The 24,409-nt window shown below is 47.3% G+C and overlaps 1 protein-coding gene across 1 annotated transcript; it reads right to left on the bottom strand.

Moving 5' to 3' along the window:
• Positions 1 to 186: 186 nt before the first annotated feature.
• On the bottom strand, positions 187 to 24,121 carry gpr179 (G protein-coupled receptor 179; the record flags this gene model as incomplete). The annotated part of the gene is made up of 12 exons (XM_079999566.1): positions 187 to 495; positions 1,102 to 3,168; positions 3,859 to 4,005; positions 4,482 to 4,584; positions 4,692 to 4,830; positions 6,306 to 6,544; positions 8,356 to 8,465; positions 10,923 to 10,991; positions 11,233 to 11,465; positions 12,358 to 12,442; positions 22,569 to 22,677; positions 23,223 to 24,121. The coding sequence occupies 12 exons, from the start codon at positions 24,119 to 24,121 to the stop codon at positions 187 to 189; spliced, it is 4,509 nt and encodes a 1,502-aa protein (XP_079855692.1).
• Between the last annotated feature and the right edge of the window lie 288 nt (positions 24,122 to 24,409).

Here is a 24,409-nt window from a genome sequence, read left to right as displayed (position 1 = left end):
CGGCGGCGAAGCATTCGCAGCCGTCCGAGCCCGGAGGAGCCGTGACCAGGTCTGATCCGCGTCAACACCGCTGCCCTGTGGAGCGGACGCAGTCAGAGCCTTCAAGCCGGGCTGCACCGCCACCAGCCCCGGGGGGTGGCGGAGGTTCAACTTCCTTTTTTCACTCTCAGCCCGTTAACCCGTCGCTTACAAGTCAGGTGGGAAAACAAAGGCCTCTGCTGCACACTCTGCGTCATCTTCTTCCTCTTCCTCGGGAATGTTCTCGGGCTCCCATGTAAAGACGTCCGAGTCCAGCTCCGTGAACGATCCGGAGCGGGACTTCTCCAGCGCCCAGGGACACAGAGCGTCTCGCCGGCTTAGTGGTAAATTGGCACTCGGCTCATCCGTTGGTTGCGTGCTGCTTTCCGGAGGTGGCTCCCCCGTGAAGATTGGTCTTTGGATCTCCGGGGCTGGTTCTCTGTCATCGCCGTCTGTATCCGGCTTGCTGTCAGTTGGCTTTTGCGGATCCCCAGATTCCCACGGGCAAACATCTGCCTGAATGCTGTCTTGCTTCATGACAACTTCTGCGTCTTCTGCCTCCCACGGACAAACATCAGATCGAGCGCTGAGTTGCCTTATCACACTTTCTGGCTTTGCCGTTTCCCACGGACAGATATCTGCCTGTGAACTTAGCTGCTTTTGTAATATTCCCGGCTCTTTAGGCTCTGGTTCCTCGGTATCCCATGGACAAACATCTTCCCGAGGAGTGTCTTGCTTCACGACTGTCGCTGATTTTCTAGTCGCCTCCGTCTTTCTTGCGTCAGGTTCCTCGGCTGCCCAAGGACAAACATCTGCCCTCACACCGTCTTGTCTTTTTGTCTCTTCCAGCCTCTTTGACATTTGAATCTCTCTACTACTGTTTTCTATCTGCCCACTTTCCCAAGGACAAACATTCTCTCTCGAGTTTTCTTTCTCCTCTGATTGTGCTGATGCCGTCTCCCAAGGACAGACATCTGTCCGGGAATCTGTCGACGTGTCTTCATGTCCAGTTTCCCAAGGACAAACATCACTCTTGATGGAAGTGGCCTCCTGTGAAGCAGGCTCCGTTGCCGGCTTTCTCACGGAGGGCTCCGTGTCTCCCTCTTCCCAAGGACAAAGCTCAGCCGGGGTTTTTGGAGGATCAGGAAAATCCCACGGGCAACTCTCAGCTGTCTTGCTCACTTGTTTGGCCAGGTGTAGAGAAGCCGAAATTGCAACCGCAGTTCTAAGAGCTTTACTGCTCCCTTCTTTCTCATGCGGCTTTCCATCAGATGACAAATCTACAGATAGCCTGGGGTTGACGTTGGGTTTCACGTTTCCTGGGGGTAAAAAGACCTTCAGGGATCCCTTGAACTCCGGAGGCTTTACGTTTTGATATGCAATTTCAGACTTTTCCTGAACATCCCATGGACAGACATTGCTAATGACACCATCTTGCCTCTTTGAAGGCTGCTGGGCTTCCGCAGATTCCCATGGGCAAACGTCTGCGGGTCGGCTCCCGGACTGTTGGCACGGCTGTGTCTGCTTGGATGCAGTTGTATTTGAAATTGCAGTCACATCTTGTGATTCCCAAGGGCAAACATTAGCAAGACCACTCTCCCGTCTTTCCACAATTTCCTTTTCCCGGGACTCCCAGGAGCACATGCTAGCACCCTCCGACAGCTGTGATCCTTCAACCTCCCACGGGCAGACATCAGTTTTAGCGCTGTGTTGCCTTTGCGGTCCTTGTCCCTGTTGGACGGAACCAGGCGTATCCCAGGGGCATACATCCATGTGAGGTGTGTTCCGAACGGGTGTAATGCGATTGCTGCCTCTTCTGTGAGTAGAGGGAGTTCTAGAACTGGTGGAGGGAGTTCTAGAACTGGTTCCTCCAGTTTCCCAAGAACTTGCGTTGCTGCGGATGCTGTTTTGCCTTGATGGGATCACATTTTCATACATGTAATCTTTTGGCGTGTCCTCGCAGTCCCAAGGATAGACAGTGGACTTAACAATCACCATCCTCCTTGGACTCCGATCAAAAGAATCCCCAGAGGGCAGTCTTATTGCATTTTGTTTCATGAGGCAAGGTTTACCTTCAGTCGTCGTTAAGCTTCTCCTCTGAAGTGTCTTCCTTTCATTACCTGCCTCCTTGTTGAGTTTATCCTTTGAACCTGAATCTACAGATCCCGTGAATGCTTTAACAGAGAGCCACTTTTGAGTTGTAGTGCGGAAAGAAAAAACACGCTGATCCTTTGCAGCCTTTTGTCTTGGAGAGCCCGGTGCGCTGGCGGAGGCAGGAGCCTGGGGTTTCGGTGAATCACATTCTCCTTCGAAAGACTTTTCTGCGACAGAAATCTTCTCCGGTGTTGGAAAATGGTCCCAAGGACAGACGTGCACCAGCGGAGAGGGTGGACATTCTGGGCTTGGCGCGTCACCGTCCTGAGTGGGGGCGTAGGTGACACGCTTCTGGTTCTTGTCTGTGGGTCGCTCCTCTTCCACTTCCCACGGACAAATCTCTGCCTTATCAAATGACTGTGACTGGAGAGCGCTCGTGGTCTGGTCCTTGATGGTCATTGTCATCTCCTGTCTGGACTTGGTCAGCATTGAACTGGCTCTGTTAACCTTGGGTATGTCCTCCAAAGTGTGTGTGTTCGTGGAGGATAGGCTTCGGGACTTGTGGAGCCTGGTGTGATCAGGATGCAGAAGATTGTTGTCTATGGACAGATTTTGGGCACTTGCCGACTTGCAGACCCCCGGAGGGATGTCCAAGGAATCAGTTTCTGATCGCTGTGAGGCTCTCTTTATCATGTTGGCCCTCAGCATGGAATCTCGCAAGGAAGAATCCCTCTCCCTGACATAGTCGTGTTCACTGTGGGATTTCCGCATTACCGGCGAGATCGATTGTATTGATCCCCTGTAGCTGATACTAACATTATCCAAGGCTTTCTTAAAAGATTCAGATTGATTCACACCTTTGCTATAATAGGAACCATCTTTCTCCTCGCGACTGCACTGACGGCTCATGGATTCTGGGAACTCAGCAATGCGCTTAATAATAGACCTCCCCAACCCTCGACGAGAACTTCGCTTCTTTGAGAGATGAGGATTGTTAGTTGTCATCCTTTTGGTCTTGTGGACCTCCAACTGGGTATATAACTTCTTTAGTTCATCCTGGTGCGCATGAAGAAGGACAGGGTTGATGCAGGGTGGAAATGATAGAGGGGTGGAAAAGAAAAGGGACAGTTATATGTCAGTCGTGATGAAAGGCAGGTTTCAATTTTGGGGGAGAACAGTTGTGGATAGGGAAAGGGTTAGAGTTGGAAAAAGACAGGTCATACAACATGTATGCCGCCATTTCTGAAAATGCACAGAGGGTAGAGGCGGTTTATCTTTATGATGAAAATTATGATTCTTCTAAAAGTTTTTTTAAACCTGTTTGAACGAGGGTGATGCGTGGGCAAAGCTGATTTTAGGTGATGTTTAAATTATCTTAAATGCTTTTAAAGCGTTTAAACTTTGGCATGGGTCGTTTATCAATACCACACGCTTTAGGGGTCTTGTGCTCTTGGGGATTATGTCCAATTCATTCTTAAAAGAACTAACTCGTGTTTCCCTCCGTCCTAACTTGGTTGTCCAAATGCATGCTGGGATATCTGGGTCAACCCCGTGAGCCGAGTCCCCAACCCATTCATCCTCTCTATTTGTGGCTGAGAGAACACACTTCGGGATTTAAGGGGTTCTCGGTTTGATGGAAATGTCAGTTCAATTTGGAATAGGACAAGAACAAACACTGATCAACGGCCGCACGGTCTGAACCTCGATGTTCTATCGGTGTGGTGGGAGGGGGGCGGGGGGGTTTACCCGAATGTCATCGGGGTCCAAGCTGTGGTCGCTCCAAGCGGAGTGAAAGCTGCTGTTGAGGTATGAGCTGGAGCGCCGCAGGTCCACTTCGTCTTCATACACCTCTGCTGCGATCTCCTCTCTCCCGGGTTTGGACACATGGAGGAACTGACGGACACGCAGATGCATGTTAAGCAGCAACAAGGAGCAGAGTTGTGCACGTATCGGAGCCAATCGCTCGTTGAAATGGCGTGTTTGACTTTCAGAGGGGAGGTGGGGCTTAGGTAAAATGTGAAATAAACAACTGGGTTAGTCTCTGTTAAAATGAAAACTGAAGGTTAATCAGGTTGCCAAAAGTGACCAATTGTATTGGTCAATCAGATTCATTGTTATCTAACATTGTTCAAGTATGTATGGGAGATTCGGTGGGCTGGCCGGATTCTCTTTAAGGGAACGAAAATAGATTCACATACTCACAGACTGATCAAAACAGTAGTAGTAGTAGTAGTAAACATTGTATATTCTAAATGGCGCGTATTTTAAATGAAATAACCTGTGAGGAATATATACGGCAAAAACTATATACATCAATGATATTTACTGTATTTTTTGGACCAGATGGATGCAGGGTTTGGTGGCAGTACCTTGGGAACAAAGAGAAGGGCGAGGGTCACCGTGATGGTGACGTGGGTGTGCGTAAAGGACAGCAGCAGCATCCAGTCTGGATGCAGCGACGTAAAGACGAATCTGAAGAGACAACGGAGGATTAGCAGACTAACAAATAAAACAAGGTCATGGATGAATATCGTCGTCGCCAAACAACCAGCGTTTGGACTGCCGACGGGCCGGGGTACCTGAGCAGGTGGAAGGTGGAGGAGAGCAGCAGCTCATTGTGGATGGCCACGCCCATGTAGCGCGGCTCGTGGAAGGCAGAGGGAACGGGCTTGACGGCGCTGCACAGCGAGCTTCCCCAGCACAGGAACAGCAGCTCGGCTGTGGACGAGAGATGGGGACTGAGGCTACGCGGCAAGACCCCAACGTGGGGAAAACTGCCGCTTGCAATGTCAAGTTCCAGTAAACCAACAGGAGGTTGGGAACGCAGGCCACGGGGCGTTCTGCACCAATATTCGAAACTCAATTTCACAAGTTTGGAGACCGCGCCACGACAGATAGATGGAGCCGTAATTGACTGAAGATAATATGCGAAATGCAAAGTAATAGGAGGTACGAGACGATGGTGATGATGGATGAGAAAAGAGATGGAGGAAGGGTGTGATGTTGGGGAATTGGTGCTTCAGCATGCTGATGCGTGGGTGGATGGATGGCGAGCTTGATGGAGGATGGAGCACCAGGAGCCTTGACTCGGGATGGGGAAAAGAGGCTTCGGGGCATCGGGCCTCAGCTGTGTCTTTGCCCCTGGTGGCTCCTAAGGGATGGGGGAAAAAAGGGATAGAGGGAGCAAGAGGTGGAGACGGTGGAGATGGTGGGTTGCGAAAGCTAAGACAACCAAATGACGGGTGGATCTGACGGTATACAGTATGTATGTAAAGTTGATTGGTGGTAGGTGTGGTTGGGGTGTGGTCTCACCTCAGTTCATTCTAACGCCATATAAATGAATCAGGCTGATGGGCAGCGTGGGCTGCTGCATGAAAACATTTCTATATTCATTCTATGACTTTTAAAACCACAGTCATGGTAAATATTAGTTTCATTTCTGAATCTATGTAAATGAATTTGCCATTGAGTGTCTATGGGGTAAAAGTGCCCCTGCAACCTATCTTGTGGCGGTTGTTTAATATGTCCATTGTGCCAAAACACGCGGCGCTTGCCAGCATGAGAGAACAACACAAGAGGCTGGCCCGCCTCCTGCCGTTACCACTCCCCGGGTAGGGAAAAAAGCTTGAATGTTTACCGTGGCTGAACTACCGGAACGCCGCAGAATCAGGCGCGGCTCAGCGGCGATGTTGTGTCCCAACAGGCAAAGAAAATCACTCCATGTCACGTCTTTGCTCCCTATCCGGGCCACATCCAAATGTGGTGCTAAAATATGCAATATGTGTATAACTTTACTGTTATACACACTGGTTTTACCCGCTTTAACCGTGGATAAAGGAGCGGGAGCAGACATTCCAAGGGGCCTAAAGACACATTACAGTCCCACTCACTTCTCTGTCCAAATGTACCGGAGCTATGGGGGGCCCAAAGCGGGCGCCGCAGGGGCCACAGAAGCCTCCTGGGTCAGGGTGGTGTACTTTTAAATATATCATTTGAAAATCATCTCATGGCATTTCTAGAAAAATCCTGAAGGCTTGCATTTACCTATTACGATGTCTTGGGTTCAAATCAGGCTCAATATCTTGGTCACATCCCTTGCCTTCCTTCAAACTTTTCCTGTCGTATAATAACAGTGCAAATGCCCCCAAAATGAATGTGGCTGTTTTGGGAGCGCTGCACTGTGTTGCACTGACCCACAGCCATCATGTAGTCCCAGCAGTCCAGCGAGCAGAGGCTGAAGCCCTGGCCGTCCGCCGTGCGGGACGTGATCAGCACCGGTACGTTGCGGTCGCGGTTCTGCAGAATGCCCACGGTCCAGGCGCACAGGAACCAGCACACGGTCAGCAGCATGACACCCAGGATCCTCAGCAGGTGGAGGCTGGACATGTAGGGCACCCGCTGGGCGGTGCGCGACAGGAACACCTTCAGCACCCTGACGGAGGACGGGGACAGGAAGCAGGAAACAGTTTGAATCAGTTCCACCAATTCTGCATGATCCGGTGTCAACGGCATGAGGGTGGTTTAGCGCTCCAGGTCTGTATCTGGTGGAGAGACGGCAGAAAGTGATGCTGCGTTCCATGGGAACTCAAAAAACGGTTGTGTCGCTAGTCCCCATGTTATCAAATGGACATAAAATCAAATCTACAGAGTAGTTCAAAACGACGTTATACCTGTTAAAATAAAGTTCTGAACCACACACACGCAAAAATCTCTAATCTCTAAATCAAGCCCACACACATGCAAATGAAAACCCATGTGTAGTGATGATCCTGCCTTACAAAACATATTAGTTGCTGTGTTGGTTGTGGAGGAGCTTGCTTTCAGCGCACACTTTTATCATTTGTACCCCATGTACACATAACAATAATTTATCCTGTGCATAGTATCGCATTTTGTATATTCAGTATATATTTTTTCTATCTGACTTGAATATATATATATATTTTTGGGGGCTATTGTATATATTTGACTATTTTTATTTTATTAAGCTTAAATACTAAAATACTAGTAATAATGAAATAGATACTAGTAACAATGAAATAAATACAAGTAACAATGAAATAGATACTAGTAACAATGAAATAGATACTAGTAACAATAAAATAGATACTAGCAGCAATGACATAAATACTACTAACAATGAAATAGATACTAGTAACAATGAAACAAATACAAGTAACAATGGAATAGATACTAGTAACAATGAAATAGACACTAGTAAGAATGAAATAGACACTAGTAAGAACGAAATAAATACTAGTAACAATGAAATAAATACTAGTAACAATGAAATAGATATTAGTAACAATGAAATAGATACTAGTACAAATGAAATAAATACTAGTAACAATGAAATAGATACTAGTACAAATGAAATAAATACTAGTAACAATGAAATAGATACTAGTAACAATGAAATAAATACTAGTAACAATGAAATAGATACTAGTAACAATTACATGTATACTAGTAACAGTGAAATGTATACTAGTAACAATGAAATAGATACTAGTAACAATGAAATAAATACTCGTAACAATGAAATAGATACTAGTAACAAAGGGGATTGATACTAGTAACAATGGGAATAAATACTGTAACAACGGGAATAGATACTAGTAACAATGAAATAAATACTAGTAACAATGAAATAAATATTAGTAACAATGAAATAGACACTAGCAACAATGAAATAAATGCTAGTAACAATGAAATAGATACTAGTAACAATGAAATAGATACTAGTAACAATGAAATAAATACTAGTAACAATGAAATAGATACTAATAACAAAGGGGATTGATACTTGTAACAACAGGAATAGATACTAGTAACAATGAAATAGATACTAATAACAAAGAGGATTGATACTAGTCGGCTGCAAATATTTGGTATGTGAAACACAGAGCCACACATGATTCAATGACAAAATTGTCCAAATTGTTACTAGAAGCAGCTTAAATAGTTACTAGTACCTAATAAATAATTACTAGTACTTAAATAATTAAAATAGTTACCAGTAACTGTTTGAATAGCAACTACTAGTAACTAAAATATAAGTACTCATAACTTAGTTGACTGAGTTAAAAGTGAGTAGTTGGTCCAATGGATGAAATGTTAAAACGGCTTGCCATAGTATCGTCTTCTTGGACATGATCACAGAGCCGCTCCACATGTTAACACACACACACACACACACACACACACACACACACACACACACACTGAGCCGCTGAAACCCACCGGTACATCTTGAGTGTGACCGTCCCGTAGACGATGGAGAAGCCGAGCAGCCGCACCCAGCGAAGCAGGATGCAGCGGAAGGTGCTGGGCTTGAAGTACAGGATGAAGACCTGAGAGGACAAAAACACTTTCACAGTCACAGTTTATTCCACAAGGTGCTTTTACTGTAAGTGTAGGAGGAGTTTGTCCTGGTGGGGGTTGGTGCGTTTCACTACGAACGATAATCATAAGAAAAAGCTTCACAGTCTGAAAAATAAATAAATAAACAAATAAACAAACAAACAAACAAACAAACAAATAAATAATAATATCATAAAATAGAATAAAAAGTAAAGCTGACATGAAAAAAACATTTCCAAATATAAATAAATAGTCAGAAAATACAAAACCGAAATAGTCAAACATATAAAAGTATTCAGACTATAATTAAATGATCCTATGCACATATAACCGTATTGCAATTTGTTGCTGTTATTTGTTGGTGGTCATTTGTTGTGTCAGCAGTCAAGTCAAAAATGTTACCTGATTTACATTTTTTCTAAATCCTTCATCAGCCATCTGTTGTTAAATAGTGAAATGCTCCAAACAATTGTCTTTAATCATTTTTTCTGGACTCTCCACCTAAATCAAGCAACTCAGGTGTGGTTCTAGACCTCAGCCAATCCTCCTGGGCCCTCATTTGCATAAACCCGCCCCCTGACTCGCCCAGTTCAAGTGTCCCCCTGCAGCATACAGGAGCCTCTCTCCAAATGAGTCATGTTGCTATTGTTCCGGGAACATTTTCTGAATTTTGAAACCGAAAACTATTTGAAACAGAAGAACGGCAGCAGCTACGAACACGGTTCACGTCTCGTTTAAACCGGTACGTCACAAACATCTCGCGGTGGAAGTTTCCTCCAAATCGATCCCCATACGGAGCAGACATGAGTGAAAAACCGAACAAATTTGACTACAAGTATTCAGGTGGTCCTGCTTGATTGACAATGCCTCTATTTGTAAATAAAATGAAGGGGATGACATTAACAGTAAGACACTTAATGATGTCATCATACTATTTACTATAAATGTGCAGGTGCTGATTCAGAATGGACATTGGACCGTGTTCAGTGTTGTAGACTCAATCACTCTGTAGTGGTTAGAGATTACAAACTACATGTTTACGTGTATATTTATGTACGTTTTTACCTGGTAGATTTCTGTGGATCTGTTTGATTGATATTTTGTCTCTTTGATCCTTATTACTTTGACGGATTAATGAAAAATACATAAAACATTAATCCACAAAAACCTGTGACAACGTCGAGTCTAATCCACTGATTAATGTGACTGAGTGATGTGTTCAAGAGCCAACGAGGCATCGGAAAAAGAAACGTCCTATATTAACAGTTTACTACAGCGTAGCAGTAAAGCGTTTACTACAACTCCACGATGTTTGATGTTTGTATTTTAGTGAATCGCGATGCATTTCACAGAAACCAAAAAAACTGTAACACGTACCGAAATGGAATAAACTGGACCCCGTGTGTCGCTGCCTGCAGCTTTATTAAAGTATCATTTTCCTTCTGAAATAAGTGGGGTGGGATGAGGGAGCGTAGGGAAAGTAGAGGAATCCTCCTCTTCCCAGGATGAAGAGCACCACCTGCACCGCCACTGATCCCCGCTGATCCAGTGGAGCAGTGTGACGGCTGAGTGGCCGACAGGCTTCAGCACGGAGGCCTTTAATTGGTCCATTGGATCTAGGGCGTCGTCCGTAACCTGCCGCTCGCATCTGAGCCACGGCACGTTAGGACATTGCGTACGCACACACGCACATTCGCGCGCGCGCGCACACACACACACACACACACACACACACACACACACACACACACACACTCCCTCTCTGAATAGTCCATTATGATATAATCCACAGTGCAACACAGTGAAGAGAGCTTTGACACGTAATACGCTCTGTGTCCGGAATGAAGCAATATGCATTACACACTATGTACTACGCACTACATGCTAGACACTATGTACTACACACTACATGCTAGACACTATGTACTACACACTACACACTACATACTACATACCACACACTACGTACTACATAATACACACTACATGATATATAATATACACTACATGCTACACACAATGTACTACACACTACCTACCACACATTATGTACTACACACTTCATACTACACACTACATACTACACACTATGCACTACATGTGTGTACTATCGTCCGGTGTCCAGTAATTGTCTTCTCAGACTCAGACATACTATAAAACTATTGCCTTATTACCATGCTACACTCTTCGTTCCACTTCCTCTCACCATGTTGTCATGACGACGCTGCCGAGAAACTTTGACCGTCATCTTGCCTCACAGTGCATTGTGGGATACGCTCGCCAGTTTGCATACCACGATACTCCAGCTGACATAGTGCGTCGTCCTGGTACTTTTCACAAACAACTTACACTTACTACTACTACTACTTCAGACACACTAAACTATTCACGTACTCGTTTGGCAGAGGAAGTGCGAGGGCCAGGCTGCCATCTGGGATGGGACTCACCGGGAAGTAGAGAAGCAGAGAGCCGAACAAGATGGTCTCCAGCAGGAGGAGTCCCGACGCTCGGATCCTCTGGGGGACGGGTTCGGAGGGAGAGCGGGGGAAACGTTAGGGTGTGGCTCCATTCACCAGGTGTCAATGTTATTAACCAAGACTGAGACCAGAACGCCCAGGACATGGGACCGTCGGGAGAATTTTTCAGCTTGAACATTTTCTCTCTTTTTTTCTCGTTTCATTATTTATGGACGCTTTCCCCCGAATTTTTCAGTGAGATAAACGCTTAACTCTATAAATCTAAAAGGAAATACCTCACCTTGCTGCGTCTGTGCCGGTAGGCCGCCAGCATGCTGCCGAAGACGACGAGCATGAAGAAGCCCTGCACGGCCAGCACCCCGGCACGCAGCAGCCAGTCCTCCTGAACCCAGCAGGGGGCGCTGTCCCGGCAGCTGGCGCAGCCCGGCCAGCAGGGCAGACAGACGGGCAGTGCCGGGTAACACGCGGAGCCTTCACCTGTGCCGTCGCTGCCGTTCACGAAGCCTCCGTCTGCTCTCGCACGTGCACACCAAGACATGCATACTTTACATATATGAACAAAATACTTTGCTTAGTCACTCATTCGCAAAACGTTCCCGGGAAGGTGAAGGCTTCTCCTTGTCGTGGAAGGTGAAGGTTTGGAAGGTGAGCAGGTGGAGTCGGGGGAACTCTTTTTAGCTACACACTCACCTTGCTAACCTACTTCACCGTTTTGAATCCAAAAAGTGCACCTCTATTGCTAAGATCAAATCACTTTGTGCAGCCCCTGCTCCACAACCTACCCCGCCCCTTTCCCTACCCCGCTACATACCCTGCCCCTGCTCCACCATTTACCTCGTCCCCTACCCCACCCATCCGCTGATCCTGACCAACTTATTGGGCAATACCGATAAATGTACATCCTCAAATATCATTCACATGGTACCATGATCTGACAAAACCCCCGCAAGGGAAGATACTAACTGAAAGATTTTGTGTGAAAAAGACGATAATATGATGAAAAATACGACAGTGATTTCAGTGTAACACTGATCATCCATGTAAAAAGAAATTCAAAATGCTTTCACTGAGAGAACATTTTATCTTGTTTATATTTTATAAGCTCACATGAAGTGAAAGTTATATAGTGGATGGATGGTATATAGTGGTACTTGTCTTTAATATTATTTTTTTCTGTGGTGTGATCCTCTTCCATTGACCAAACGTTTACTTGTGGTACAAACGCCGGCCCCCTAGAACCTTAGAAATCCGCCATCTTGTGGTGGAAGGTGTCTGGACCGGCGTGTGAACTTTGAGCACGGACAGAAATAGGCTCGGTGACCTCAGTGACCCCCGCCCACCCGGCATGCATTCTGACCACCGCGCTGACAGAGAGAAGCTCTGGGCCCTGTGGGGACCGGCGTACCGTCCAGCGGAGCGCTGTAGAAACCGTCCCTGCACCGGCAACAGTACTGGCCCAAGCGGAAACCCCGTCCTGGGATCGGCTCGCACTGGGGGACAGAGAGACGAGAGAAAAGTGAAGTGAAAGGAGAGAAAGCAGAGGTCGTCCATTCCTCTGCTTGAAAGAACTGTCTGTGCTGGAATAATTATTCTGTGTGTGTGTGTGTGTGTAGACGGATCTGCAGCTCACGTTCCTGCAGAATACGTCTAGCCACCCTCCCACTCAAACAGGGTTCCACCCGACTTCGCCAGGATCGGGCCGATCACAACCTTTTATCTAATATGGGGCGGGGTTGACATGATGACGATGCGGAGGAGAACTGTTGAGGCACCTTACCAAGATGGCTGCCGCTGACAAGGACCGGTCTGTTGAATCCGACAGAATTAAACAAACTGGACGGTTTATTTTCTCTAAAAAGCTTTTGTTGACGAGAGATAGGAGGTTGGAGGTCTATCCAACGCTCCTGTTGGTTGGAGGTCTATCCAACGCTCTGGTTGGTTGGAGGTCCATCTAACGCTCCTGTTGGTTGGAGGTCTATCCAACGCTCTGGTTGGTTGGAGGTCCATCTAACGCTCCTGTTGGTTGGAGGTCTATCCAACGCTCTGGTTGGTTGGAGGTCTATCCAACGCTCTGGTTGGTTGGAGGTCTATCCAACGCTCTGGTTGGTTGGAGGTCCATCCAACGCTCTAGTTGATTGGAGGTCTATCCAACGATCTGACTGGGGATGGTAGCTCAGGCAGTAGAGCTGGTGGTCTAGTCATCTAAAGGTTGCTGGTTGGATCCCAGGCTCCTCCTGCTAACATGCTGTAGTGTCCTTGAGCAAGACACTTAACCCCTTGTTGCTCCTGATGGCTGCGTCCGTCGCTGTTTGAAAAATTGTAAGTCGCTTTGGATGAAAGCGTCTAATCAATGCAATGTAATGACTGGTTGTAGGTCTATCCAATGCTCTGATTGGTTAAAGTCACCCAGAATAACGTCACAGTAAAAGTCAATACAGATTATAGGCAGCAGTTCAATAAGGTCATCAAAAAAGGTTGCAGAGATTTTAGATAAATATTAAGGAACATAGCTCAAGAGGAGGAATTCAACTGAAGAGCCACATATTCAAAAGAAGTATAATAAATAAAGTAATGTTAACAACCAAACAGTTTAGTTATGTTGGGTGCATTTTACAGCTTCCCAGGTTCTCTGAAACACAGCACAATTTTTCATGTTGACTTGAACGCAGCATGGGCTCCCCCCCGGTCTGTGGTCTCCTGGTTGCTCGCCTCGTGGAGCAACCACTATGCGTCTACACAGCGCGACCCTCCTGTCTTTAAAACAACCGTCCATGTTTGCCTGTAAACCAGAACTTCTCATTGTTAGAACTCACTGTGTTGTCTGTGGAAGTAGAGCTGCGCTCTCAGTGACGGGCGGCCGTGTGGTGCCGTGTCGGGCACCGAGTTTTTAAATTTTTTTACTTGGATTCCATTTTCAATAAGTTACGTTTCCATAAAGTATGAATAACGTTGTGCTGTTTCTGTGAGTAAATACCACTGCACGGCTTTTATTTTTCGCCTCGCTGGATCTTGAACACATCGCTCAGTCACACATTTCAGTGTTTTCGAGTGGACGCGGCGATTACTTTTTAAGGACTACTATCTATTGTCTTTCTCATTAATCCGGCAAACTAATGCGGCGCACGGATTTAAAATGTCAATCTTACAGATCTACTGACATCTACCAGGTAAGAAGTTATATAAATATAAACGTAAATCCATAGTTTGGTAACTTCTAAACACTACAGGGTGACAGAGTCCACTCATCTGGTTCTTTTTAGAACCAGATGAGTGACATGTCACTTCACCGAGAGCAGCTGAATATTACTTATATTATAAATATACTAATGATAAATTAATACATTTGGATGTTCAGCATTCTCCACTTTTTCTGTAACTCTTGGAAAAGGAATGTCATGTGTAAGTCAAATTTCAAGTTGTTCCATTGTAATCATTTAAATCAATTTACATTTTAATTTTGGTACAAATTCCTCTCCACACAGAGACAAAGCTCTTGAGCAAGGCAGCACAGTGGCCGACAGTACGACACCACAGACGCATCTGCAGCACACACACACAAGCACAAAACCTTTTTTGGGTAAAATGCACGTTTTTAAAAGAATGGGTCAAATCATTCCCTCATGCTCTGTTTGTGTATGGTGCCAGGATGCTGTAGGACACACACACACACACACACACACACACACACACACACACACACACACGGCTGCTCTGTGTTAATCTAAGTTAAAAGCTAAATGGATACATAATGCCTCCCCCAAGAGCATTACCATTTTTTTTCCAGGGAAATCCTGTACCGTGCACACTCAACACACACACATACACACACACACAGCAGGCTGCACACTCAACACACACACACACACACACACACACACACACACACACACACACACACACACACACACACACACACACACACACACACACACACACACACACACACACACACACACAGCAGGCTGCACACTCAACACACACACACACACACACACACACACACACAAAGCAGGCTTGACATATATGTACGTACAAAGCCATCCCTCCCCTGCTTCACTTGTTTAAAACACCTAATGGCCTGGACACCGACGGGGTCTGACATTAATGTGCACTGGATTACATGCGGCTGTAAACTTAATTCCCTGCACTGCAGCGCTTCACTCTCTCGGCATCTGTCACGTTTACGTCCAGGGCTCCTCCGCCGTGTACAACAACTCCCTTCAGACGTTCTGCCTCAGCATCCGAGGGGTCCGCCAAACGCCACAGCTCGTGCTGTGATGGGATCGTTATGTTGTTTTGTGCATTTTGCTGCTGTCATGACGGTAAAACCCGAGACTCCACCGAAAGAAGGAAATCATTCGCTGAGCGACGCCTACTCTCACCCTGTTTTTAATTAATTTTATTCTTTTAAGTATTTGCGGTGGATGGGGGGGGGCTTAAGTAGCCACACCGGATGCTGGTTGGTTGGGCTGACGAGCACCGGGTTTAAAAACCCCGTCCACACACTCAGTCAGGATGGGAGCCCTGTGTCATGACGAGTTCCATCTGCTCCTGGCTAATGCCACCTGGCCTCATCTCTACAGTAAACTGGTGTTATCAAGCCCCCGTCGTCGGTGTCTCTGTGCCGGAGGGCCCTGAAAACCCCATTGGGGTGGCGTGTGGTGTCCAATCTGCCACGGTATTTTTTTATTGTACTTTATAAATGGAGTTTGCTTCGCTTTTATTGTCACTATCTGATTGCCTTATTTTAATACAAAGCACCTTGAGTTACATGTTGTGTATGAAAGGTGATATACAAATAAAGGTTATTATTATTATTAGGGGTCCATCCCGCAGGGCTGGAACCCTATTGTCATTGTTCGGATTTTTATTACAGTGGTACCTCCACTGAGGACTGTACCTGCTTCTATAGGAACGGTCGTATGTTAACACAGTCGTATGTCCAAGCAATTTTTCCCAAATAAATGATGAAATCGTGAAGGTGAAAATAAACAAAACACACAAACACAGTAAATATGAAACAAATATGGATAAGCTACCAACTACACGCACACACCATGTCGGTCACCTGCTGACTGACTGCTGACTGGCTGCTGACTGGCTGCTGACTGCTGACTGACTGACAGACTGACTGACTGGCTGCTGACTGACTGACTGACTGGCTGCTGACTGACTGACTGACTGGCTGCTGACTGACTGACTGGCTGCTGACTGACTGCTGACTGGCTGCTGACTGGCTGCTGACTGGCTGCTGACTGACTGCTGACTGACTGTTGACTGACTGTTGACTGGCCGCCGACTGGCCGCCGACGCACCAACTGCAAATTTCCACGCTCGTATCTTGGAGCCGTCAGTTGCAAGTGGATACAAGTGTTGGTGACTATCACTGCTGGTGTCTTGGATGAGTGGTCAGTAGATGCAGTCGTCGGTCCAGGCACCACTGTATTATTCTTCTTGGCATTTTTTCGGGATAAAACTGTCTAGAAAAGCACAACTGCTGCAGCTACGGACACGGGTGAGAACCGGGACGTCTTGGACCTCTCGTGGTTCATGTTTCATCCATATGCGTCGCCCACACGCCAAAGCTCAAAACTTGGGGTCGGGTGGGGGAGAGAGAGGAGTTTGTGGAGTAAGACGCTTTGTGACATCATCGTCCAATTCGTTATAAATGTGCAGGTTGTGGCCAGGAACGCACATTCACACTGTGCGAGGCGTTTAGTGTGGACTCCAACGGTCTGTAGTGATTACAAACTGCACGTGTGTGTGTGTGTAGGTGTGTGTGTGTGTGTGTGTGTGTGTGTGTGTGTGTAGGTGTGTGTGTGTGTGTGTGTGTGTGTAGGTGTGTGTGTGTAGATGGGTGTATGTGTGTAGGTGTGTGTGTGTGTAGATGTGTGTGTGTATGTAGAGGTCCTGCCTGAAACATATCATATCACAATCGTTTTCAGGCAGGATCCGGATCCACGATCTTATCACGGTTCCTTTTCATGTTGGGTTTTTAAGACGATTTTAGGTAGGTACTGAACAGTACAAGCAAACTAATTTACCTATTTAAAAGAAAAAGCCAGACTAAGTAACGAAACCTAAGGGAGCCTGGTAAAATGGCTCCATTGTCACTTTCAAAGTCTGCAAACACAGAGTCGAGGCGGCGCGTCTTCCTAAAACGGCAATTTGAACTCAAACTCCTCTCAACCCGAGCCCGGCTCCACCCTCATCCCCGCAGAAGGAAAGCGGTTAAAGAAGGAATCCACAGGAGCAGAGAGTCCCTCAGTCCGCTCCAAACGTCCATTCCTTTAATCTCAGAGCACAGATTCAGGAACCTCGGAACCTTTGGAAGCTCCGGAACCTGTAATACCTACCTAGCATGACTAAACTAGACCCTATGCATTGCTGCCTGCTGCTATAATTATTATGATTGTGATTTTCATTATGATTATTATTGTTGTTATTTTTATTATCATTATTATTATTACTGTTATTATTATTATTATTATTATTATTATTGTTATTATTATTATTAGATGTTGTTGTTATTATAATAATAATAATAATAATAATAAATATTATTATTATTGTTATTATTGTTGTTGTTATTAGTATAATAATAATAATTATTATTATTATTGTTATTATTATTATTATTATTATTATATCAATAACGTTCCTCCCTTTTGAAAGCCTCTTGATCAATAACCAGTATGAAAATCCTCAATATTTACGGCAACTTACATCACTAAATCATCTCTGTTGTGTGTGTGTGTGTGTGCGCGCGCGCGCGCGTGTGTGTGTGTGTGTGTGTGTGTGTGTGTGTGTGTGTGTGTGTGTGTGTGCGTGGATGGTTGGGGGGGAGCATATTACAGCTTCATTAAAGAACATTGAGCTTCCTTCATCGTAATCAAAGCATTGAATCAAGTATTGAATGACTCCGTTATCAGGGCTGACAGGTAGATTATAGGCTATCGTTCTGCTCCATTACACACTTTTGAAAAACCGGCTCCTTAACACGCTCCTGCTGCTGATGTGCGACAACATCGATCTCAGTTTCACCATTTGTGAAAAAAAAAAAAGTCTTCAAAACACAGCACATTAAACAATGAACCCACTGAGCTCAAACAGTTATAAATCTAAGTGGAAAACAAGTTAAGTTAATCACTAAACTAACCGAAGCGTCAGAACTCCACTTCCTCTAAAGCGAGTTGAAGCCCAAAATTAGCCCCTCTTCCGCCACGGCACTCTTTTCACAACAGAATAATGCCACAGCATACCACCATTAACCACAAAAAAACACCACGAAACATCACAATCATGTCTACCTGTGCTTGCAAGCAGCAATAAGCAATGTGAAAGCTGAGCTTGCTCTGGCTGGAATTGATGAATTGGTGGAGCCTTGCAATTTTGGTCCGTCAACACAAGAGCTCATTTCCATTAATTATGAATTTACTGTGGATTTTGAGGTAAAAAGTCAAAAGGCACTGTGAGGTAAACAGCAAGATGCAAACTATTTGACTATGGTGTGGCTGTGGTGTGGTTGAAGCAGCCACACCTGTCTTGGGACTAGGTAATAGGGCCCAGGATCAGAGGTGGCTGTATGACCACTGCCAAAAACATTGCTTAATTGGTTTGAATAAGTAAAAACTGGAAATATTTGTAGTTATTTTTTTTTCTATTTGTTGGTTGCATGCTCAGCCAGCACCTGACTTTGAGTTGAACGCTGCAATTGATGGAATTGCTCATGTGTTCATGTCTTAAGGTGCCAGTGTGAATTTTGTAGAAACGTGAACCGGGGAATTAAAAAAATTAAGGATCGTTAGAGCATCTTTACCATAAGAATTTACCTTTTAAAAACATGGTTGTGAGAACGTGAACTAGTGATGAATGCTACTCTGAAAAGTAAACACTTGTTTATCCATTTCCCCGTCAGTCTCTGTGACAGGGAAACGGAGAGAAACCAGGTGTCTTGAAAAGAGGAAGTGATTGTTTTCCACCACATCGGCAGCGCATGGTACTTCCTGGTGCCCAGTGTTCACCTCCTATACACCTGGGGCTTTTATGATAATGAATAATAAGGAGAGAGGATGGGACAGGTGACCCAGAACAGAGCCAAGTGGGTCACCTGCTCCGGTGTCCAGGCGGCATAAAGGGGGGGCAGGGATTTGAGGATTTTTTTTTGGGGATTGCTCTTCTCTTGCGTCTGGGTCCCCTGCCGCCGTACGGATGCACAAAGGGGAAGTATGTCAGTACGGCAGGATTAACGCCCTAATCCTGCAGATCATCCTGCGGCCAGCCACCCAAAGCGGCCATCTTTAAATAGAAGGATGAGAAGAGGGAGGCGGAGGATAGGGCCCGAAAAATAGAGGGATGTGGCAGAAAGTGGGGTGGATGAAATCAGAAAAAAAGAGGAAGGTGAAGTACAACCTAAGATAGAGCTGATGAGCAAGACGGAGGGATGCTATTGGGCAACGACAGCCACGCCTAAACTTGAGACTTTTTTTCAGACTCTCTGCAAAGCTACTCCGAATGAGGAGCGGATTGAGATGGCGCAACCAAGGGCAACGTCACATCCTTTTCCTCCGTGGGTCAGATTGTGGGTGTGAGCGAGGGATGGAGGGGGGGGGGGGGGAGGAGTGCGAGAGAGAGTACACCCCACGCAGGCTTCACGCAGCGTGGAGGAATTCCAGGTTCATAAAGTTGAAATCCTGCTGCGTTCCTTCTCCAGCTGCATTCGGACTAACTGCATCGAGTCCCAACTGGACCCATTTAGTGTATTGTGGGGAGGTCCTGAGCCTTCTCTATAGACTGGGCAGCGTTTTGAGGAGCAACCTCATGGCAGTCTGAATTGGGGAAAATATATTTGACCTCATTCGGGCCTGCCATCCAAAGGAATGGAGCAAAATGAAAAAAAACAAAAAAAAACCACAACAATTCTGTGAGTTGTCGCCTGATGATCAAGACATCTAACGATCCGGAAGCTACATCATCTTGAAATCCCCGTCCCGCCTGATCCATCTCATGCACAATTTCCTTGGTGACTTACTGTGCGGGTGGGCACAACCACAACCACGTGGCACGCACTCACCACCAACACCGGAGCGCCGCAGGGTTGTGTGTTGAGCCCATTCCTGTTCCGCGCTGACCTCAAATACTCAGACCACATGCCCGTTCTCACCCTACTCACAGACAACCTGACAACACTCTGCTCTGAACTATCCCAGCAAGGTTGCACACTTCACCCAGTGCTGCGAGGATAACCATCTTCACCTCAATGCCAGCAAGAGAAAGGAAATAATAATCGGTCCCCCCTCACCTCAACACCCCATTCTTATCAGTAGCCGAACGGTTGATATGGTTGATAGTTTCAAATACCTGGGAGTGACGCTGGACAATAGACTGGATCGCTTCGACCAGCACACGAATGACACCCAAAAAAGGGGGCCACTAAAGACATTCAGTCACCCGGCATCTTAAAGGAATCTATGAGAGCATTATGCAGCCTATTATACCGTACTGTTCCACCGGCTTCTTTGACGTGTTATTCATTACTAACCGGGCCAAAATCCCGCGCACAACCAGCACCGCCGCCAGGATAATTGGTCTCCCAAAACCCGACCCCGTGGCGCTAAATGAAAAGACAGTTCAACGCATTGCAACATCAATGGAACGGTACATCACACGCCAACTCAGTCACCGCCTTACCCTACTGCAGCCGTGGCCACCGTAGGCATCGCTGAACAGGCCTGAGTGTGTACTGTTGTCTGTCCTTGTACGTTGTTACTGCGTGCTGTTATATGTACTGTTGTCTGATGGGTCCAGGGCTGTGGAAATGAATTTTCCTATTATTTCATTAGTTCATTTTTTACATTTTGCAACTTGTAAAACACTACTTAGCGGGACGCTATGAAAGTGAAGGGGAAAGTGTCTGAGAGGCAGCACAGTCTGCTCATCACGGGTGGAGGAGGCTGCAGGAGACCTCACACCAGGTATCCATCGGGTCCCGTCTCCGTCCGTCCGTAATTAACCCCCTGCAACATGAGTCATGAGTTAAACCGATGGGAAAAATTCCCTCACCGTGGCATCCCTAGTCTAGGCCACTCCATTCATCTCAGATTTCATATTTTGCAGAAGTGAGGAAGGCTTTGAAGTCTATCAAAAGATGGAGAGCTCACAAGGTCACAGAGACACCAGCATGACACCGGGGGCCACAAACTCTGCTCAGGATGCCCAAGTCCATGTCGATTTTTTTTCTGTGTTCAACGCCCAAAGGTCACCACTAAGCCCCGAGCAGCCTGGGCTGTGCTGATGCATCTGAGCCATCCGAACCGTGGCGACTCCAGGTTCTCCTGTAGCCGGAGGCTACGCCAACGCCAATGTTCTTCAACACAAGGTCTGTGAGGGTCTCTGGCTGTCACTGCCGTGTAGACGGCGTAGACTTATTGACATCCCCATGCGTAAGCTGCATCTTGCCACTCCGAAGGAGTTTCTCTCTGGTATGATATCCCCGCAACACCCGGGGGGCTTAAAACCTGCTTCCAATCTTTGGTTTTCTTTGGTTGGTGCAAACGGAGGGGCTTTCCCCCAGGAGTGCTTTCAGAAAAGGAGTGCTGGGGCCCCAGATTAGGGTTAGGGTAACTACCCTGGGATCAAAAAGCTGATTCTAAAAACGAAGACGATAAGAGGTGCATACAAGTTTTTGTTCATCATTATTAATACTTGACTATTTACCAATTTTGCCGACAAAAATAATAGCCGAGCCAAGGCAGTAGTGAACCTCTCCTTGGCCACTGTGCCCCGTTGCTCCTTTACACACACTGCATTAGCTGGCCTTCCAACATAGAAAATAAAGTCTGTGGATGACGTAAATATCAAAGAATCTCCGCAATAAAACCGAGCGGTACGGTCCACTTTCCTCTGTAGCCACATTCATGCCCTAGCTGGCCTTGTGCAAAATCCACAACATAGCATCATGAGCTCCTTTTTGGGCAGCCTGCTTGCCTTTTAAGACACAATATTGGGACCAACTCTTTTCCAATTCCCAAACAATTATTTTGTTATCGAGCTGGAAACGGCCTTTTTAAGACAGCGGCGGCTGCATGGGCCACTTCTCTTCTTCCTTTCCCAGCTCTGGCCCTGGGGTTACGGAGAGGGCCGTGCGCAACACACCACATGCTCGACCCGGCACAGAGGGACATGCACACCTCACCGGGAGGTGAGCAGGTAATGAGGATTTGGACGATGTGGCCTCGGTCTTAGATCTGTGCTGTCGTCTGATGTGGCCTAGACAACAGCACAGATTCAACACAGCAGCAGTCTGAAAGGGGATTAAACTGCCTCTTTGGTCTGCCACAACAAAAAAAACACTCAAAAACTGCCTAATCTAGCCTAATATGTGTGAATACATTACCCTATTTTTTTTATTTTCTCTCTACTCAACGTCAAACTGAAATAGGGAGCTAGGGGTCAACGGGAACTAAGAGCCTAAATGCAAAATGAGCTTAAAGGCACTCAGGCAGGCAGGGAACAGGCGACATGTGGAGCCAAAGGAACAGGACTTTTGAGCCAAATGTTGAATTGTTGGCTTCTCTGCCGCGGCCGGAGGTCCCGGCTGACGGAGCCCTGTCTTACCTCCATGGTGGTCCGGTTGCACTGGTGCGTGTCTGCAAACCAGCCGTCTCCTGGGGCACACTGGTCCACGTCAAAGCTCTGAATGACGACATCCACGCGGATCACACCCCTGACACGGGACACACACACACACACACACACACACACACACACAATCCCAAGATGACAAATCAGATTCAGGGTGGAAAAGGTCAAACAGCTACATAAAGAAGAGTCGCTTTTAGGGAGCAACAAATATCATTAGAGTTGTATTGAATCATCCCTCTTCCAGCCACATCCCCTGCAGCTCCACATTTCCTCTGCATCAACTCGCACGGCCTTTAAGTGGCTCCTCTTTCAAAACGCCAGATTCTATCCCAGCTCCCTTGATTCAATCACATCACTTATTTCGGAGAGAAGGTCGTGCTTTTTAAAAGCTTCTGTTGTGTGTTCCAAACGAACTTGGTTCAGTTGTTTCCAGAACTGTGTATATACAGAAAATAAAAAGCCAACAACCCTGTTTTTTTGGGGGGGATAGGTGACCATACATTCCATACAGTTTAGTTTCTGGGGTATGAGGGCGAGGAGCTCATCCAGCATTCAGTTCAATGTGTGTGTGTGTGCGTGTGTGTGTGTCAGAGTATGTTTGCAACTATGTGTAAGTGCATGTAGAACCTGAACTCCGGGGTGAGGTCCGGTTTGAGGCCGTAGAACGGGGTAGACAGGATGATCTGCCAGCCTGGCAGGAAGCGTCCGTCCTTGCACTCCAGGAAGGGGGCGTTAGCCCAACGCACCCTGCTGCGGTTGGTGACATAGCTGTCGCCCTGTCGCCACTTGGGCGTGTCCAAGGTAACAAGGTCGTTGAGGAGCACCCTCTTGGACAGGGCGGCCGGGAGCTGCTGGCTGGACTGCGGGAACTTGAAGCCGGTGAACCAGCTGTCGTCTGGGGCCGGGGCGCCCGGGTGCAGGCTGCCCCAGACCTTGGAGAGGTCCTGGAGGATAATGGTCTGGACCTTGGGGTCGGGGCCCCGGGAGGCCCGGAGCACCAGCTGGGGGGCCACAGCAGCGGGGTCAGCATCAAAGGTGAGCAGGGCCCGCACGATGAGCCCATTGGCCTCCAGGAGGGCGCGGGTCATGGCGTGGTACCACTCCATGTCCTCCCGGACGCTGCTCTCACGCAGGTCACTGGCCTGGAAGATCATGTTGAGGAAGTTGGCCATGTTGGCCAGGGCGTCCATGACGGGCAGCAGGAGCCCGTAGAAGCTGTCCGGCAACGGCCCGCCCTGACCCGGCAGGCTGAACGCCCTGGAGCACTCCCCGAGCTCCAGAGCGGAGGGATCACCGCTGTAAAGGAAAGCCTCCGCCGCCGACCAGTCGTCCGCACGGGCTTCCGAGGGCGTCGGCTCCAAGCCCGAGGGGCCGGGGCTGGAGGGGCCGTCTGGGGCTCCCGTGTCGTTCATCCAAGGGTCCGTGCGGCTCTCCGCCACCACCGTAGCCATGGGGATGAAGTCTCCAGTGAGCTGCGCACGGAGGAGGGATGGAAGCAGGAGGAGGAGAAGCGGAACCGGAGTCATGCTGGAGGAGGAGGGGGGCACCCACTGACAGCCCCGGTCTTCAGCTGCCGCTTGACATCTTTCAAAATGCCCACACAAAAAAAAAGAGAGAAAAAGAAAATGTGCACATCTTAGCGGAGCTTGGGGATCACCGATCCTCCGGTCCCTCCGGGCGGGTGGTGCTCTCCATCTCCCCGCAGGAGTCGCACAGGCTGCGGCGCTGCAGCAGCAGGTGTGTGGCTGCGCTGCGCGGCGCGGCGCGGCGCGGCGCGTCACGGCTCCATCGGCGCGTCACGCACGGGACGCGGG

The sequence above is a fragment of the Zeus faber genome (assembly GCF_960531495.2).
Source record: "Zeus faber genome assembly, chromosome: 4".
NCBI classification, from domain to species: domain Eukaryota; kingdom Metazoa; phylum Chordata; class Actinopteri; order Zeiformes; family Zeidae; genus Zeus; species Zeus faber.
This window is presented reverse-complemented; position numbering and strand designations above follow the sequence as displayed.